Below are 13,544 nucleotides of genomic sequence, written 5' to 3' on the forward strand. Positions count from 1 at the left end.
CTTGGTGCCATTGTTGATTCCTCTCAGATTTATCCCTTCTTACCAGCACAGCCGTTAACCCCTTGCGTTCATGCCCTCGAGGTGGCAACGACTCCTCTCAGATTTATCCCTTCTTACCAGCACAGCCGTTAACCCCTTGCGTTCATGCCCTCGAGGTGGCAACGATTCCTCTCAGATTTATCCCTTCTTACCAGCACAGCCGTTAACCCCTTGCGTTCATGCCCTCGAGGTGGGATATTGCGGTGGACTGGAGCACGATGGCCTGAGTATAAGCTTGGGAGTCAGATCTGGGTTCAAAACCTCTCTCCCCACTTCTTCGCTGTGACACCTTGGACAGCTTCTGTAACTCCTGTGTGTACAGTGGGCCTGCTGCTATCCCTTGCCTTACGAGGTGGTTGTGGGGATGAGCAGTAATTTATGAAGCACGTAGTACAGGTCCTAGCAAGTAAAGGGTCCTTGGTAAATGGTAAGTACCGTTGTCATTAACTGGTCTCCTTGCCTTAATTGCCCTTCTCCCTCTCTTCTCTCTGCTACAGATTACTCTATTTTTTTTAAATTTATGTTTTTAAAATATATTTATTTATTTATTTGGTTGCACCGGGTCTTAAGTTGTGGCAGGCAGACTACTTAGTTGTGGCAGGTGGGCTCCTTAGTTGCGGCACACGAGCTCCTTAGTTGCGGCTCATGGGCTCCTTAGTTGTGGCTCTCTGGCTCCTTAGTTATGGCTTGCCGGCTCCTTAGTTGTGGCATGCAAACTCTTAGCTGCGGCATGCATGTGGGATCTAGTTCCCTGACCAGGGGTCGAACCCAGGCCCCCTGCATTGGGGGTGCGGAGTCTTAACCACTGCACCACCAGGGAAGTCCCCGGATTACACTTTTTAAAACACTGGTATTACGTGGTCTTACTTTCCTTTGTCTCTTTATGTATTTTTACTAGAACTTTTTATGTGGCCACTACTGAATAGGTCTTATTTCCTTTCCTGATAAGCTTTTTGGGGTTAGGCTTTGTCTTATTCATCATTTTCTCTTTTCTTCCCATTCCGTTTTCTCCCCAGGCTTAGCGCAGGGTCTTATACATCATGGATATTTAATAAATACTTATCGAGTCTCATCTCTTCACTCCACCGTGTACTGCGGCTTCCTGCTGGTCACACTGCTGTGACTCTCAGGGTTAGGACAAGGTAACTTAGCCCCACACATCCGGCCTGATTTCCCACTACTTTGCTTTCAGACTCCACTTGAGTTGGTTTGAAATGTCATTGTAAGTACCATCTCTTTGCCTTTGCTCATGCCGATCTCTGCATCTGCCCTCCTCAGTCATCCTCCCTGCTTGTCAGGCTCAGTTTGGGTTACACGTCACCTGAGAAGAGTACGCCGACAGTCCTTTCCACACTAATGTGTTTCTTCTTTTGAATTCCTGTACATCTAGAGTCTGGACAGTGTACTTCAGCTCTGAATCATGTCTGCTCTTGACTATGGATGAAGTTCCTCATCTGAATAATGCCACCACCTCACCGTTATTGTGGAAGTGACATGATATGAGTGAGCAAGCGTGTTTGTAAACTGTAAAGTGTAGTGCACATGTTATTTATTGTCAGAGATATTTATCCTGTATATGTTGCAATCTCCTTGAGCTCAGCAGGGATTATATTTTCTTCGAAAGGCCCTCAGCATTGCTAGATACCTGGTAAAGGTTCATGAGATACTTGGCAGCCAAATAACCTTACTTTAAATGTGTCTTTTCTTCTAGGAGCTACTCGTCACTAATGAAAGTTGAGAATATGTCTTCAAATCAGGTATGTTCAAGTTCTTTGCTCTAATGTTGTGCCTTGAAATAATTCACTAAGTTTTTAATGACTGAGTTTCTGGCCAGTGTTGGTTCACATGTCGCAGATGGCTTGACGTGGTTTGGCAACAGTCCTACACTCAGGTGGATTCTATTAGACATTGACCCACCCCCCCTTCCCTGCGGACTTTGTCTTGTGTTTGTTTTTAAGTAGGTCACCTCGTGGAAAGAGATTGTTACACCTTGTCTGTTGTGAAGTGCAGGTCTGTTAGTATTTATAGGACTTTCCCATTCCCCATTCCCCTCTTTTCCAGTTGCAGGCATGCAAAAGTGCCTTTATCTATTACTGTTCTATGTTAATGTGACCGTAGATTCTGTATTGTAATTGAGCGAGGACAAAATTATCACCTTCAGTTAAATGAAACAAAAGATCTTATTTGTAGTCTAAACAGCAGCATTGGTTGTCTTCATGTTCCTCAGGACCTACGATAAAGGGAACGGTGATCCACGTTATAGTACGGCAAGGATCGTCTTAGCATCAGCACTTGGTTATTTGATTGGAACTATGGCAGGGACTTAGTGTCCACAAGTGCTGTCTTTCCCAAAATTTATTTTGAAGTGTCTGGAGATAGTACAATTTAGCTATTATTAAACAGTCTTTGCGGAAAATTGAAATTAGGTGGATATATTTGCTATGTTGACTGTTCATAGTATAGTGTATGATGCTTTAGATCTGTGTTGTCCAGTGCACTGGGCACTCATTGCTTGTGGCTATTTAAATTACATTTAATTTGATTTAATTTAAAAATTCAGTTTCTGAGTCACACTAGCCATGTGTGGCTAGTGGCTATGATATTGGACAGTGTAGAAATAGAACATTTCCGTCACAGCAAAAAATACTATTAAACAGAACTGCTGTAGATGCTTGGAAATAACAGAATTTAAGGTCCCTTAAGGGTCACCTAGCCAAACCCCATATTCAGTGCATGAATTATAATTGTTAATAGGATTTTACACCTTGTTCATATCTATATGTCCTTCTAAAAATGGATAAGAACAATATTTTTATTCCTGTCTCTTTGAAAAACTAAATTTATGAGGCTCCTTTATGAGTCAGAGATGTATCTTCATAATTTATTCCTGAAACATTCCAGAGTAGCATTATGTAATTAAATAGAACCTTGAATTTGAAGTTTAGACACTTAAACTGTCATTTACTGATTGGATAAGACTAATAAAGTTATTTAACCTCTCAGAAGGAGTATTTATCAGCAATAAAAGGAGACATATTACTTCCTGAGGCTGTTCTGAAATTTAAACAAGGTCATGTGTGTGAAAGTTCTTCTTTGACTTAGACACTCAGTATAAACGGTCATTACTATTTCTTATCCTTCTAGTCCTTAGTTGTTATTTACACACAGAGTATCAGTGTCAAAAGATGAGATGTATTTAATCCCTTCTGGAAACTATTCTTAGAAAACAGTTTAACAGTTGAGCAGAAGTCTGTAACATAACCCAAATCTAATGTCTTTGTTGTGATTGTTGTTGCTATTGAAGTTTCCTGTTATTTAGAGACAACTTTTCAGCAGAAATCTGGCACGTATATTATGTTATGACCTTAGGCATTTTCATCATAGATTTTCAAATTTTGAATGTTGTTTTGGAATTAAGAAATAAACGCGCACACACACACACACACACACAAACACACACACGAATATACATATGTATACAAACACCAGCATATAGCTACGGATGTTAAAAGTTCCAGGATTAGGAAGTCAGATTTGTAGACCAAAGGATTATTAACCCTTCTGCCTTTCCTCTCTCCCCCATTGCTGCAACCTCTGTTCCTGAGGCCCAGGTTGGAATCGGGTTCAAATTTCTGAGGAAGTTTTGCATTGGGTGTTTCCATTCTCTCTCTCTCACAGTGGTAGGACTCACACAGCTTTTCCCCATACTTCGAAAGAATGGGCCTTCATTCTCCTTGTAACCGTCTTCTGTTAAGGGGACGCAGACCTTTTTTTGATCCACTTTGGCAGCATGATCAGTTGATTTTCAGTCAAAGGCTGGTGTTTACATAAGATATGACTTAATTTTTAATATAGCTTATATAAGCTCATCAGGAAAAATATTAGTCTTCCACTCTGAGGTTGGTTTTAATTTTGAGTTTTTGCTCTCCTGTGTAGAATAATTCTCTTCAATCTATAATTTCTTTCTAATCTTTCTAAATTAGGCATCAGGAACCATCAGCAGTTACTTTTGACATTTTATTTGCTTATCACTTTTTAAGTGGATGACAAGAAACCTATTTTGCTATGCTGAAAAACATATTGACTCTTTTTTTTTTAAAGATGAGTGTTTTATTTATTTTTTTAAAAATAAATTTATTTATTTATTTATTTTTGGCTGTGTTGGGTCTTCATTTCTGTGCAAGGGCTTTCTCCAGTTGCAGCGAGAGGGGGCCACTCTTCATCACGGTGCACGGGCCTCTCACTGTCGCGGCCTCTCTTGTTGCGGAGCACAGGCTCCAGATGCGCAGGCTCAGCAGTTGTGGCTCACAGGCTTAGTTGCTCCGTGGCATGTGGGATCTTCCCAGACCAGGGCTTGAACCCGTGTCCCCTGCATTGGCAGGCAGATTCTCAACCACTGCGCCACCAGGGAAGCCCAACATATCGACTCTTAAAGGGAATCTAAAATACAAAAATTGTCCAAATCAAGTCTTGGATCACAGCTATATATTTCAAAGTTACTTTAATCCCAAAACACAGATCCCCAGACACATGGGAGCTCTGCAGATCTAACGCACAGCCTTTATAGGGAGTAATTCACTTGGATTGGCCCTGAGCCACATTATCTTAGTGAGTTTTGGGGACACAAACACCCTCAGTGTTTGGCATCTAAAGCTGACCTTCAGAGTTGCAGGCTGACTCTTTCAACATCCCTAATGCTGTTATTTCAGTTTAGAACTTTCGGGCAGTCAGAGTTCTGGTGCTTGGATAGACTACAAACATTAGTTTTCTTTTTGTACAGTTATCCAAGGCATTTTTACTGTGGCCTCAGTTTGTTGTGCTAATTGAAGAGAAGCACAGAGACGCCTGCTGAATGAAACTAGAGATCAAGCCAGACTTCACAGAAATCACTGTTTTCTACCTGTTCCTCCTATTTCCCTGCCCATCTTTAATACGAGTTATTAAGGAGAAAAGCATATAGCATACCTATAAGCGTAAGTCCTCTCCCTCTCTAACAAGTCAGGTATATAAGCAGCGGGAAAGAGAGAGAAGTCAAAACAGTGTTGTGTTCAAGTTATGACATTTTCAAGCAGATGTCCCAGAACTCACATTATTAGTGAATGTTGGCATCCAGAGCAGTTTTCTTAGGATGTGCAGTAGCTTAGAAAGGAGTTTGGGGCTGTACTTTTGTACTTGATCTTCAGGACTTGTTTACACTGTATACCACCATCATTTAAGATTTTTTTCATCAAAAGCTTGGCAAGCCAGCTAACTTGATAACTAGCCTGTAGTTTCCTGGTGACTTTTTCAGTTAAAAAAAAAAAAAAGAAAAGAAGCCATCTTGTGAAGTAACAAATACGTGATAACCCTGAGGCTCAAAGTAATGGAATTTAGGTCAAAAATATTTTTGCATATTTGCAGCTTTGTTGGCATTAAAACATTGAGGCAGTATTTGTTTGGTTTCATTTTATGGTATATTTGTTGAAGGAAGAGTTACACTTCCTTTCGGTCACTCTTGCTACATCCTATACTAAGTCACTGGGCCTTACTTCATAATTTGGGAATCATTGGTCTCATTGCTGGGCAATCCAGGCCATGTAATGACACCTTAGAGAATATAGCTGCTAATCTAGCTATTCTAAACAACTAGCAATTAAAGACAGAGAAGAAATCAGTGAATTTAATTATTTTACTTTTTACTCTGAATTCTGCAGTTCGGCATAAGGAGGCTTGTTACTTAATACTAACTGTAAATTTTTTAAATCAAGTTATTTATTTCGAAGGCTTTTATGGTTTCACTGTTTTGTTTCCTACAGGACGGCAATGATTCAGATGAATTCATGTGAATGGAGAAAAGGACCTTTTAAAGATGTGAATTTAGGGACAGTTGCAGAAGTTTTGATTTCATCTGTGTTCTGAGTCATAAACAACAACCAACCAAAATAATATTCTACAAATATTACCAACTTTGGAATTAAAAAAAATTGTTCCCTTTTCTGCTCTCAGTAAAGGAGCAGATAAATACACCACACACACACACACACACACACACACACACAGTTGGACTTGAAAACAGCATATAACTTTAGGAAAGTGAAAATGTTTTTGCCAGAGCATGTCCTGGTACCTCATGAAGGTTGGTTGCCCTTGTTCTTGGAATGTTCCCCTCACCCTCGATTTCCTGATTAGGGGAAAAAAAAGCATGGGTTTTGAAGGTGATAGTGATACTTTCAGAAGGTTGCTGTCTTCAATGGTCATGTCCCATTGTGCCATCTGAGTCTGTTAGCAGAGCTGCCCTCAGCTCTCAGCTTGTCCAGGCTTCCATGTGCTACATCCTTCCTTTTCCCATTGAGAGCCTCCATCCAGGTACCATCAGACTTAAATAAATAGTCGGTGTTAATCAAGGTTGGGCCTTATGGCGGTTTTTACCTGAACACCAAGTAACCCCAGCTGCGTATATTAAACTCCAGGCTCCAGAGTCATTTCTCAGCACTGAGAAATAGGAAGGGATGCTCTGTGAATCATTTTGAAGATGTAGGTTACCTGATTTTTGTCTTGGGATGTAGCATAAAGCACAAGTCTACTTGGCAGTTATGGTTTTAGAAAGAATTAAGCATTTCACTAACCAGCCAAGTAGTTTATTTACCTTGAAATAATATTTATTTTGCGTTAGAACCCCAGAGTTCAGATTTCTCAATTGTAGACTCAGTAACTTAATACGTAGCAGTCCTACCCATCTGCACCACCTGCCCTCCAGGATGATTCTGAATAGAAGATATATTTTTATTACAGCCTGCAAGGCAACCCGTGTGGCAAGAGACAAGACAAGACAATGAAAGGGGAAGGCACAAATCCTGCAGATCAGAAGGCATGCAGATGCACATTTTAACCACACGCAGAGTCTGCAGCTGTATTCTAACCCAGCAAAAATATCTCCTCCAACAGATATTCCACCTGTAACAGCACTTTGGAGTGGCGGGTAAAACCATAAGACTTCAGGGTTTCTGTTTATCCCAAGTTGGTGTATGGGGTTGAACTGGAAGATTTCCTGAGACATAACTCGGCCAAATTGTGAGAAGGGGTGTGGGAGATGACTCCAGAAATTTGTGATTGTGTGTGTATATATGTCCAGTCATTTTCAGCCTGGAGTTGTGAGTTGGAAATGTAATAATAAAGACTCATTTTTTTATTTGGGAGGACACTGATATATAAATTCTTAGAATTAGCTTGTTATTTCCTTCCCCAAACTAGTTTTGAGGGTGATCGGGCTGTGAAAACCTCATCTATTATATAGGCTTAAACTGGCAGGTTCTACGGGGTAATCTTCCCGCCTCACTGATAAATGTGTCTCTCCCCCAGATGCCCACTGGGTCAGAGTGGATGACCTTTCTCAGACACACTCTGGATTGAGTGTAAATTAGTAACCGTGCTTCTTCAATCAGGTGGCCCTCCTGCCTGGTTACTGTAGGCAAACTGCTGCGAATGTCTAAAATGGGGAGACTTTGCTTCTAACATCGCCTTTGTCACCTCAGCTCTCTGCTGATTAAGAAGGACTCCTCTCTACCGCACATTATAACATATACAGGGAGAGCTTTTGAAGAATACATCTATTTTTACTCTAGTGTGAGAGATCCTGGGGTCCACATCGTACACATGTCCTCTCAGCTGACACTGGTTTCAAATGTCAAGGCCTCTCTTCTGAATCCCCAGCGCTCAGACCTTTCTAGCCGCTCTGTGGTGGTCTCCTCCTACCTCTGCTTGTGCAATGGGTAGGTTTTTTTCCCCAGCTCCCGCGGTCCCAGAGGAAGCATCGTCCTTTTCTTTTGAGGACATTGGTTCAGTGCCAACAGGTCAAACTGTCGGCACTGAAGTCATCTCATTTCTTGCTATTGGCATGTTTCCTCAGCTTTCTGTAGGAAAATTCCAAATTGTTGGCAGTTTTATGAGCTGTGTCCTTGATCAAATCATGCATAAAGAGGATTTCTCTTTCCAGCTCTGCCTTCGGTTTCCCCACTCTGATCTGCGTGCAGGTGAGGTTCACATTATCATTTAACTTACTTCACAAACTCTGTTGTATTCCTGTAGCTTGGGAATTTATTTCTTACCCACCTTTGTTGACGTAGGGTCATGATCTTTGGGCAAGGGAAGTTTGTCACAGTGCTTGTGGTGGAACAGACTAGGATGTTTACCAAAATACAGATGGTTTTGACCTTAGCAAAGTAGGCACTAAGCTGTAGTTGAACCCCTTCAGTATCTCTTTGTCGTTGTGCTGTTTTTAACATTTTCTGAAGCCCAGATTTTGGTGAACCTTTTAACTCTTCAGTGCCAGTGGTTTCCCCCACTTGGGAAGGAAGGTATGAGCCACACATACAGCAAGATTAGAGAAGGAGAGTTCAGCTCTAGCCTCTTGTTTAAGAGCGAAGCTCCTCTTCCCACATTTGCATCCGTCAGAGACGGGAAGCTCTCGTCTTCCAAGCTGGAACAGGTTATGGGAAAAACTGAGCAGGATGGAGAAATGGAACACTTTCCAGTTTTTCCCGAGCTGTGGTATTGAAGCCGCTTTTCTCTGATTTGAAGTACAGCATTGTGAATAATGAATCCCATACTCAGAATGATCATAGTAGAGTGGGCAACCTTTGGATTTTAAAGTAGACTGTGAAAATATCCAGCTGTACTCAAAAGTGTAAAATTAGAAACTTAAATTCCAAGCTAAATGTCCGTCTTGACCCATCTGACTCCAGCAAGTATGTGACAGCTGGGAAATGAGGACAGCACGGCTGGTGCTTCAGCAGGCTCACGTTCAAGTTGGGCTTCGTGAGAGCTCTTCTCTGCTAGGTGCACGTGGGCCCAGCACAGGGCAAGAGACTCGTGTGCGTTATATCATTTCACAAACGAAATGGATGATGCCAGCCACGTTTTCATCATGTTCTGGATGAATGATATGTAAAATAGAATAAAAGCTGATAGTTTGAGAAGAACCAAGTGTGTGTGTGGGATTTCACTTTTACTTTTCTCCTCCATGACACAGTCTCACTGATGGGATGTGTAATTATTTTAGGCAAGTAGGAAGAAGGAGGTTCTCGACTACCTGAGATGATGCCCTTCGAACAGTCAGTTTTGCCCTTTAGCAGAAAGAAGAGAGCAAATTAGAGTAAAGGGAAGATGGCCCAAGAATTCCAGGAAGAGAACTGAAGAACTCGGAGCCTGAGGGCCGTGATCTTTGAGCCCTAGAATTTGATGTCTACAACTCATTCTCCGCCCCCCTAGAGTTCCTAGGGGTCTGCCTGAGACCCTGACCCTGGAATGAGGTGCAAAACATGCAGACTTGCTGGAATGGTATCACTGATGAATGTCGTATCTCTGGGCCAGTGTTCTGTTTATACAGTCACCCCTTCTGTGGCAGTGCTTATTCTAACGTTACCCAGTGTGTTGGCAGGAGTTATCAGGATAGAAGGAACCACAGAAACAGTCAGGCTTCGCTCCCAGCTATAAAAAGCATGTTTGACTTCTTAAATGTTTATTAGAGGATGCTGGGTTCTGTTTGTCACTAGTCAAGGCAATACCTGCGCCCTTTTGATTTTAACTGCCTTAGCTACTTGAATCCTGGGGTTTAAGGTTTTGAGTAAATCAACCTATCTGGGGAATGTAGGTTGAAACCAGACTTTTCATATAGAAAAATGTAGAGATCCGTGTATATTCTTGGTGGACTCAGGAGTACACTGAAAATACAAATAGCTATCTAACGCCATGTGTTAACCATGGCTTACCATTAGAATATACGTACCTCCATTTTCTCACAATTGATTGCTTTGTTTTGTCTTGCTGATTTCATGGTGTCAATTACTGGAGGAACTCCAAGCTCTCCACCTTAGCGGTTATGACTGCAGTTCTGTACTGTGCCAGATGAAATAAGAAACAGGTCTCTGTGTTGGCATGCGCCAGTGGGCTCTGACTAGGCATTTTCTGCTTCTGTTGACAGCCAAGGAACAGAGGCCAGGGGAAATGAATGCTCACCCTAGAATCCCACGTAGCTTTTGCTAGTTCCCAGCCCTGGTGAGAGGGTGTCAGTGTTAAAGGCTAAAATAAAAAGGAATTCTCCAAAGTCAGTATTGTTTTTCAATCCCACATCAACCCCATCCTGTAACCACTGCATTAAAAATATAAGATTAATGGCCTGACATTTCACATCCTGCCTAGATGAAGGCTTAGCTGCCTGCGTTCTTGCTGGTATTTTGGTTTCTGCCTCAGCAGTTTGCCTTGTAGAGAGAAGGTCAACATTTGCTTATGATTTCTGGGATATGCTTATGAGAATGGGATCTTCCAGGTGTTGAGGGCTATTCTGTGGCTCTTGAACTGTTTTAGCTCTTAGTCAGATTCAGGGTCAACAGGTTAAAATTGCAGATTGAGAAATGTAAAGAGAAAAATACAGTTCGAGGCAATGGCCTTTTATCCGTCTCAGCCTTGCCAGAATTATCTGCAGTTGTGAAGCCCCTCACTTCGTTATAATAATCCCTTCAAAACTCTGAAATTTTTGTTCTTTGGTTAATGTACTCTGCACCCAATGAGGCTTACATAACTTATTTCCAAACTAGAATTGCTTTAAGAAGAGTCTTAGGAAAAGGATGGAAGGTCTCAAATAGTCAAGGCTTAAATTTAGTCACAGGAAAAGCTGTACTGGTGCCTATGGTTGGAAAATGTTTACTTTTTCAATAAGAAGGGAGAGGGCAACCTGTGTTCCTGCCCGCCTCCTGCCCCTCGGCGATGCCCCTTGAGGTCCTGCTCCTGCCGTGGCGGAAAGCGTTCCGCTGCCATGTTTAAGTCCAGTGATCGATTAGGGCTTTATTGTCGTTAAGACCTTGGTGAACAGGACAATACACTGATTACCAGGACTTTTTTTCTCCCTCACATCTGTCCAGAGAACTGCTCGTATATCAGGGATTAAAGAGGATAAAGGAAACACACAAACCTTCCCTCACTCCAGCATGTCGACTCCTCCCTCCAAGCACCAGTGAACTCCGCTGGATCTCCGGGGATTCTGAGTTGGGAAGAATGTTTAAAATATTTCCCTGTATATGATTAGAAATTCAGCGTTTAAAAGGTAGAAAAGGGCACAGGTATTTTAGGGCAGTGAAACTACTCTGGATGATACTCTGATGGTGGATACATGTCATTATACGTTTGTCCAAACTCATAGAATGTCCAACACCTAGTGAACCCAACTGCAAACTGTGGACTCTGGGTGATAATGACGCGTCATGTAGGTTCATCAGCTGTAATGGACATACCATTCGTGAGGGATGTTGATGGTGGGGAGGCTGTGTGCATGTGAGGGGGGCAGGGGGTACGTGGGAACTCTCTGTACCTTCCACTCAATTTTGCAGTGAACCTAACACTGTTCTAAAAAATAAAGTCTACTTAAAAGAAAATAGGGGTAGAGTGATAAATGTTCCCAGTTCCGCTTCTTGGAGGCTACCAGTAGTACCAGTTTTTTATTAAAGGCAGAATGTCTAGATCTGGACTCAGCTGAGCTCAGGAATTCGGCCTGCTTCTCAGCCCGGATGTACCAGCGGCCCAGCGAAGGGGGAGTATGGGGGGGACTGCTCTATGCTTTTGCCTCCTGGGGCATTGAATCCAAGAGAAGATGCCCAGCCCCTTCCCAGAGTCACCCCTCGCTGGGGCTTAGGGGAAGGTCAGGAGTTCAGAAATGGAGAGGAACGAGAGGACGAGTGGTGTCTTGGTGTCCCCATCCACGAAACAACCTCTGCCTGGACACGGAGGTACAGGGTGGGTTCTCTCTCAGTAAACTCCCGAGTTCCAATTAAAATCTGAGCGCAGTGGAGAACGAACAGAGGAAAGGAAGAAAACTGCTTACTTTCATCTCAGTTTGTGCTTGGGGGTGGGGAGGGGGTTGGAGCAGGACTGGCCTCAGGCAACTCGGGATGTCAGCACCCCACCCCCCTTTGGTTCTATCTCCCGCCCCCAGCTCGCTACCTTGGCTACCCTGCATCCCAGCGCCTCTTCTTACTATGGCGGAAAGGACGGGAGAGAAGATCTAGTGTGGGTGAGGATATGCCCAGTATCGTGAAGGACAGGGAGCAGTACACCATTTTCACCCTAGATTTTACCTTTAGGAGTGTGCATTTTAGGATGTAACTCAGCTCCTTTACTATGTGACTTAACGACAAGTCAGTTGTCCCCTCTGGGCCTCCGGTTGCCCACTGGAGAGAGGAATAGGACTAGAGGAAGGGTTATAAATCCCAGTGCTACGGGGGGCAGGCCGGTGACAGGAATGAGGGCCGGTGAGGCGAGGTGGGCAAGCGTGTGCGCACCACGTGTGGGTAGCTCTTCTAAAGGGGGCAGCTGCCGCTGAGCTCCACCTGCAAATTGCTCCAGGGAAATCAACTTCCATAAGACAAGCCAATGAATAACATTCATTGAAGGAGCTGAACTTGACAGGGGAAAAAGGAAGAGCGTTTTAATTTCACCTTCCACAATGGTCTGCTTTCCCTACCCTTGGATGACATCTTGGATGAATAGGTCAGATTCCATGACTTTCTGGCCGCTTCCCAGGATAGGAACAGTTACATTTTTAAATTACAGTTTCCTTTTATGTATTAAAAATTCCAGTCTTATATAGAATGGATAAACAACAAGGTCCTACTGTATAGCACAGGGAACTATGTTCGATATCCTGTGATAAACCATAATGGAAAAGAATAGGAAAAAGAAAATATGTATGTATAACTGAGTCACTTTGCTGAACAGCAGTAATTAACACAACGTTGTAATTCAACTATATTTCAATAAAAAATAAATTTAAAAAAAATTCCAGTATCATTTAAATCCAAACTTTAACCACAAATAGGATTCCAAACTTCAACCCACCTTCTAGTTCAGGTCTGATTCTTCACTCTGCCTCTTCCAGCTCTCCCTGGGTTCCGCTTGCCCCCCAGCAGCTGGCTCCTCTAGGGGCGGGGCAGAGGCTAGAAAGGTAGGTTTAAGGAGGGTTACCACTTGGTCCTCCTTTACAAGAGCCAATGGGAGGGGTCCTTTGGGATAAGCACTATTGTAATCTGGCTATTGGTGTGTCTTGCAGGTAGAATGTGGATATACTCAACTACTTACTGCTCTCAGTTTTGAGACTTCACGAATATCCAATAGCAAATTACATTACAAATGGTTTTTAAGTCAAATTTCCAAATGTGTATATAGATCCAATCAGACCTGTCCATGGGCTGCCCGTCGCCCACGGGCTATCAGTTTGAGGGCTCTGGGTTAGAAGAGTTCTAAGGTCTCTTGCAGTCCTCACCATCTGTGAATTTATGCTTTTCCTAGATTTAGTAAGAACCACTGGAAGTCCTCCAAGCTTTTCCCCTTATAGGAAGGGTCCCTCCCCCCTAGGAATTCTGGGTGGCAGAGGCCTCCTGGAAATGTTTTATCCTGAGTAGACACCTCCAGCATTCTGAAGAAGCAGGAGATGAAGGGAAGGGCCAGAAGGTGGCAGGAGAGAACAGCATGAGTCAGCT

The 13,544-nt window shown here is 42.9% G+C and overlaps 1 protein-coding gene across 7 annotated transcripts in view; it reads left to right on the forward strand.

Moving 5' to 3' along the window:
• The window catches only part of CCDC25 (coiled-coil domain containing 25), a 55,881-nt gene that overhangs the window by 31,123 nt on the left and 11,214 nt on the right, over nt 1–13,544 (forward strand). For 5 of the 7 annotated variants that reach the window (XM_057548141.1, XM_057548142.1, XM_057548145.1 and 2 more), the window contains one exon: nt 1,751–1,796. In XM_057548141.1, coding sequence (XP_057404124.1) covers nt 1,751–1,796 — 46 coding nt within the window. Of the gene's footprint in view, nt 1–1,750; nt 1,797–4,819; nt 5,730–5,834; nt 7,208–13,544 lie in introns of those variants that run through there. The other 2 variants (XM_057548144.1, XM_057548143.1) reach the window with 2 other exon arrangements.

This window comes from Balaenoptera acutorostrata, chromosome 6 (assembly GCF_949987535.1).
Source record: "Balaenoptera acutorostrata chromosome 6, mBalAcu1.1, whole genome shotgun sequence".
Classification (NCBI taxonomy): domain Eukaryota; kingdom Metazoa; phylum Chordata; class Mammalia; order Artiodactyla; family Balaenopteridae; genus Balaenoptera; species Balaenoptera acutorostrata.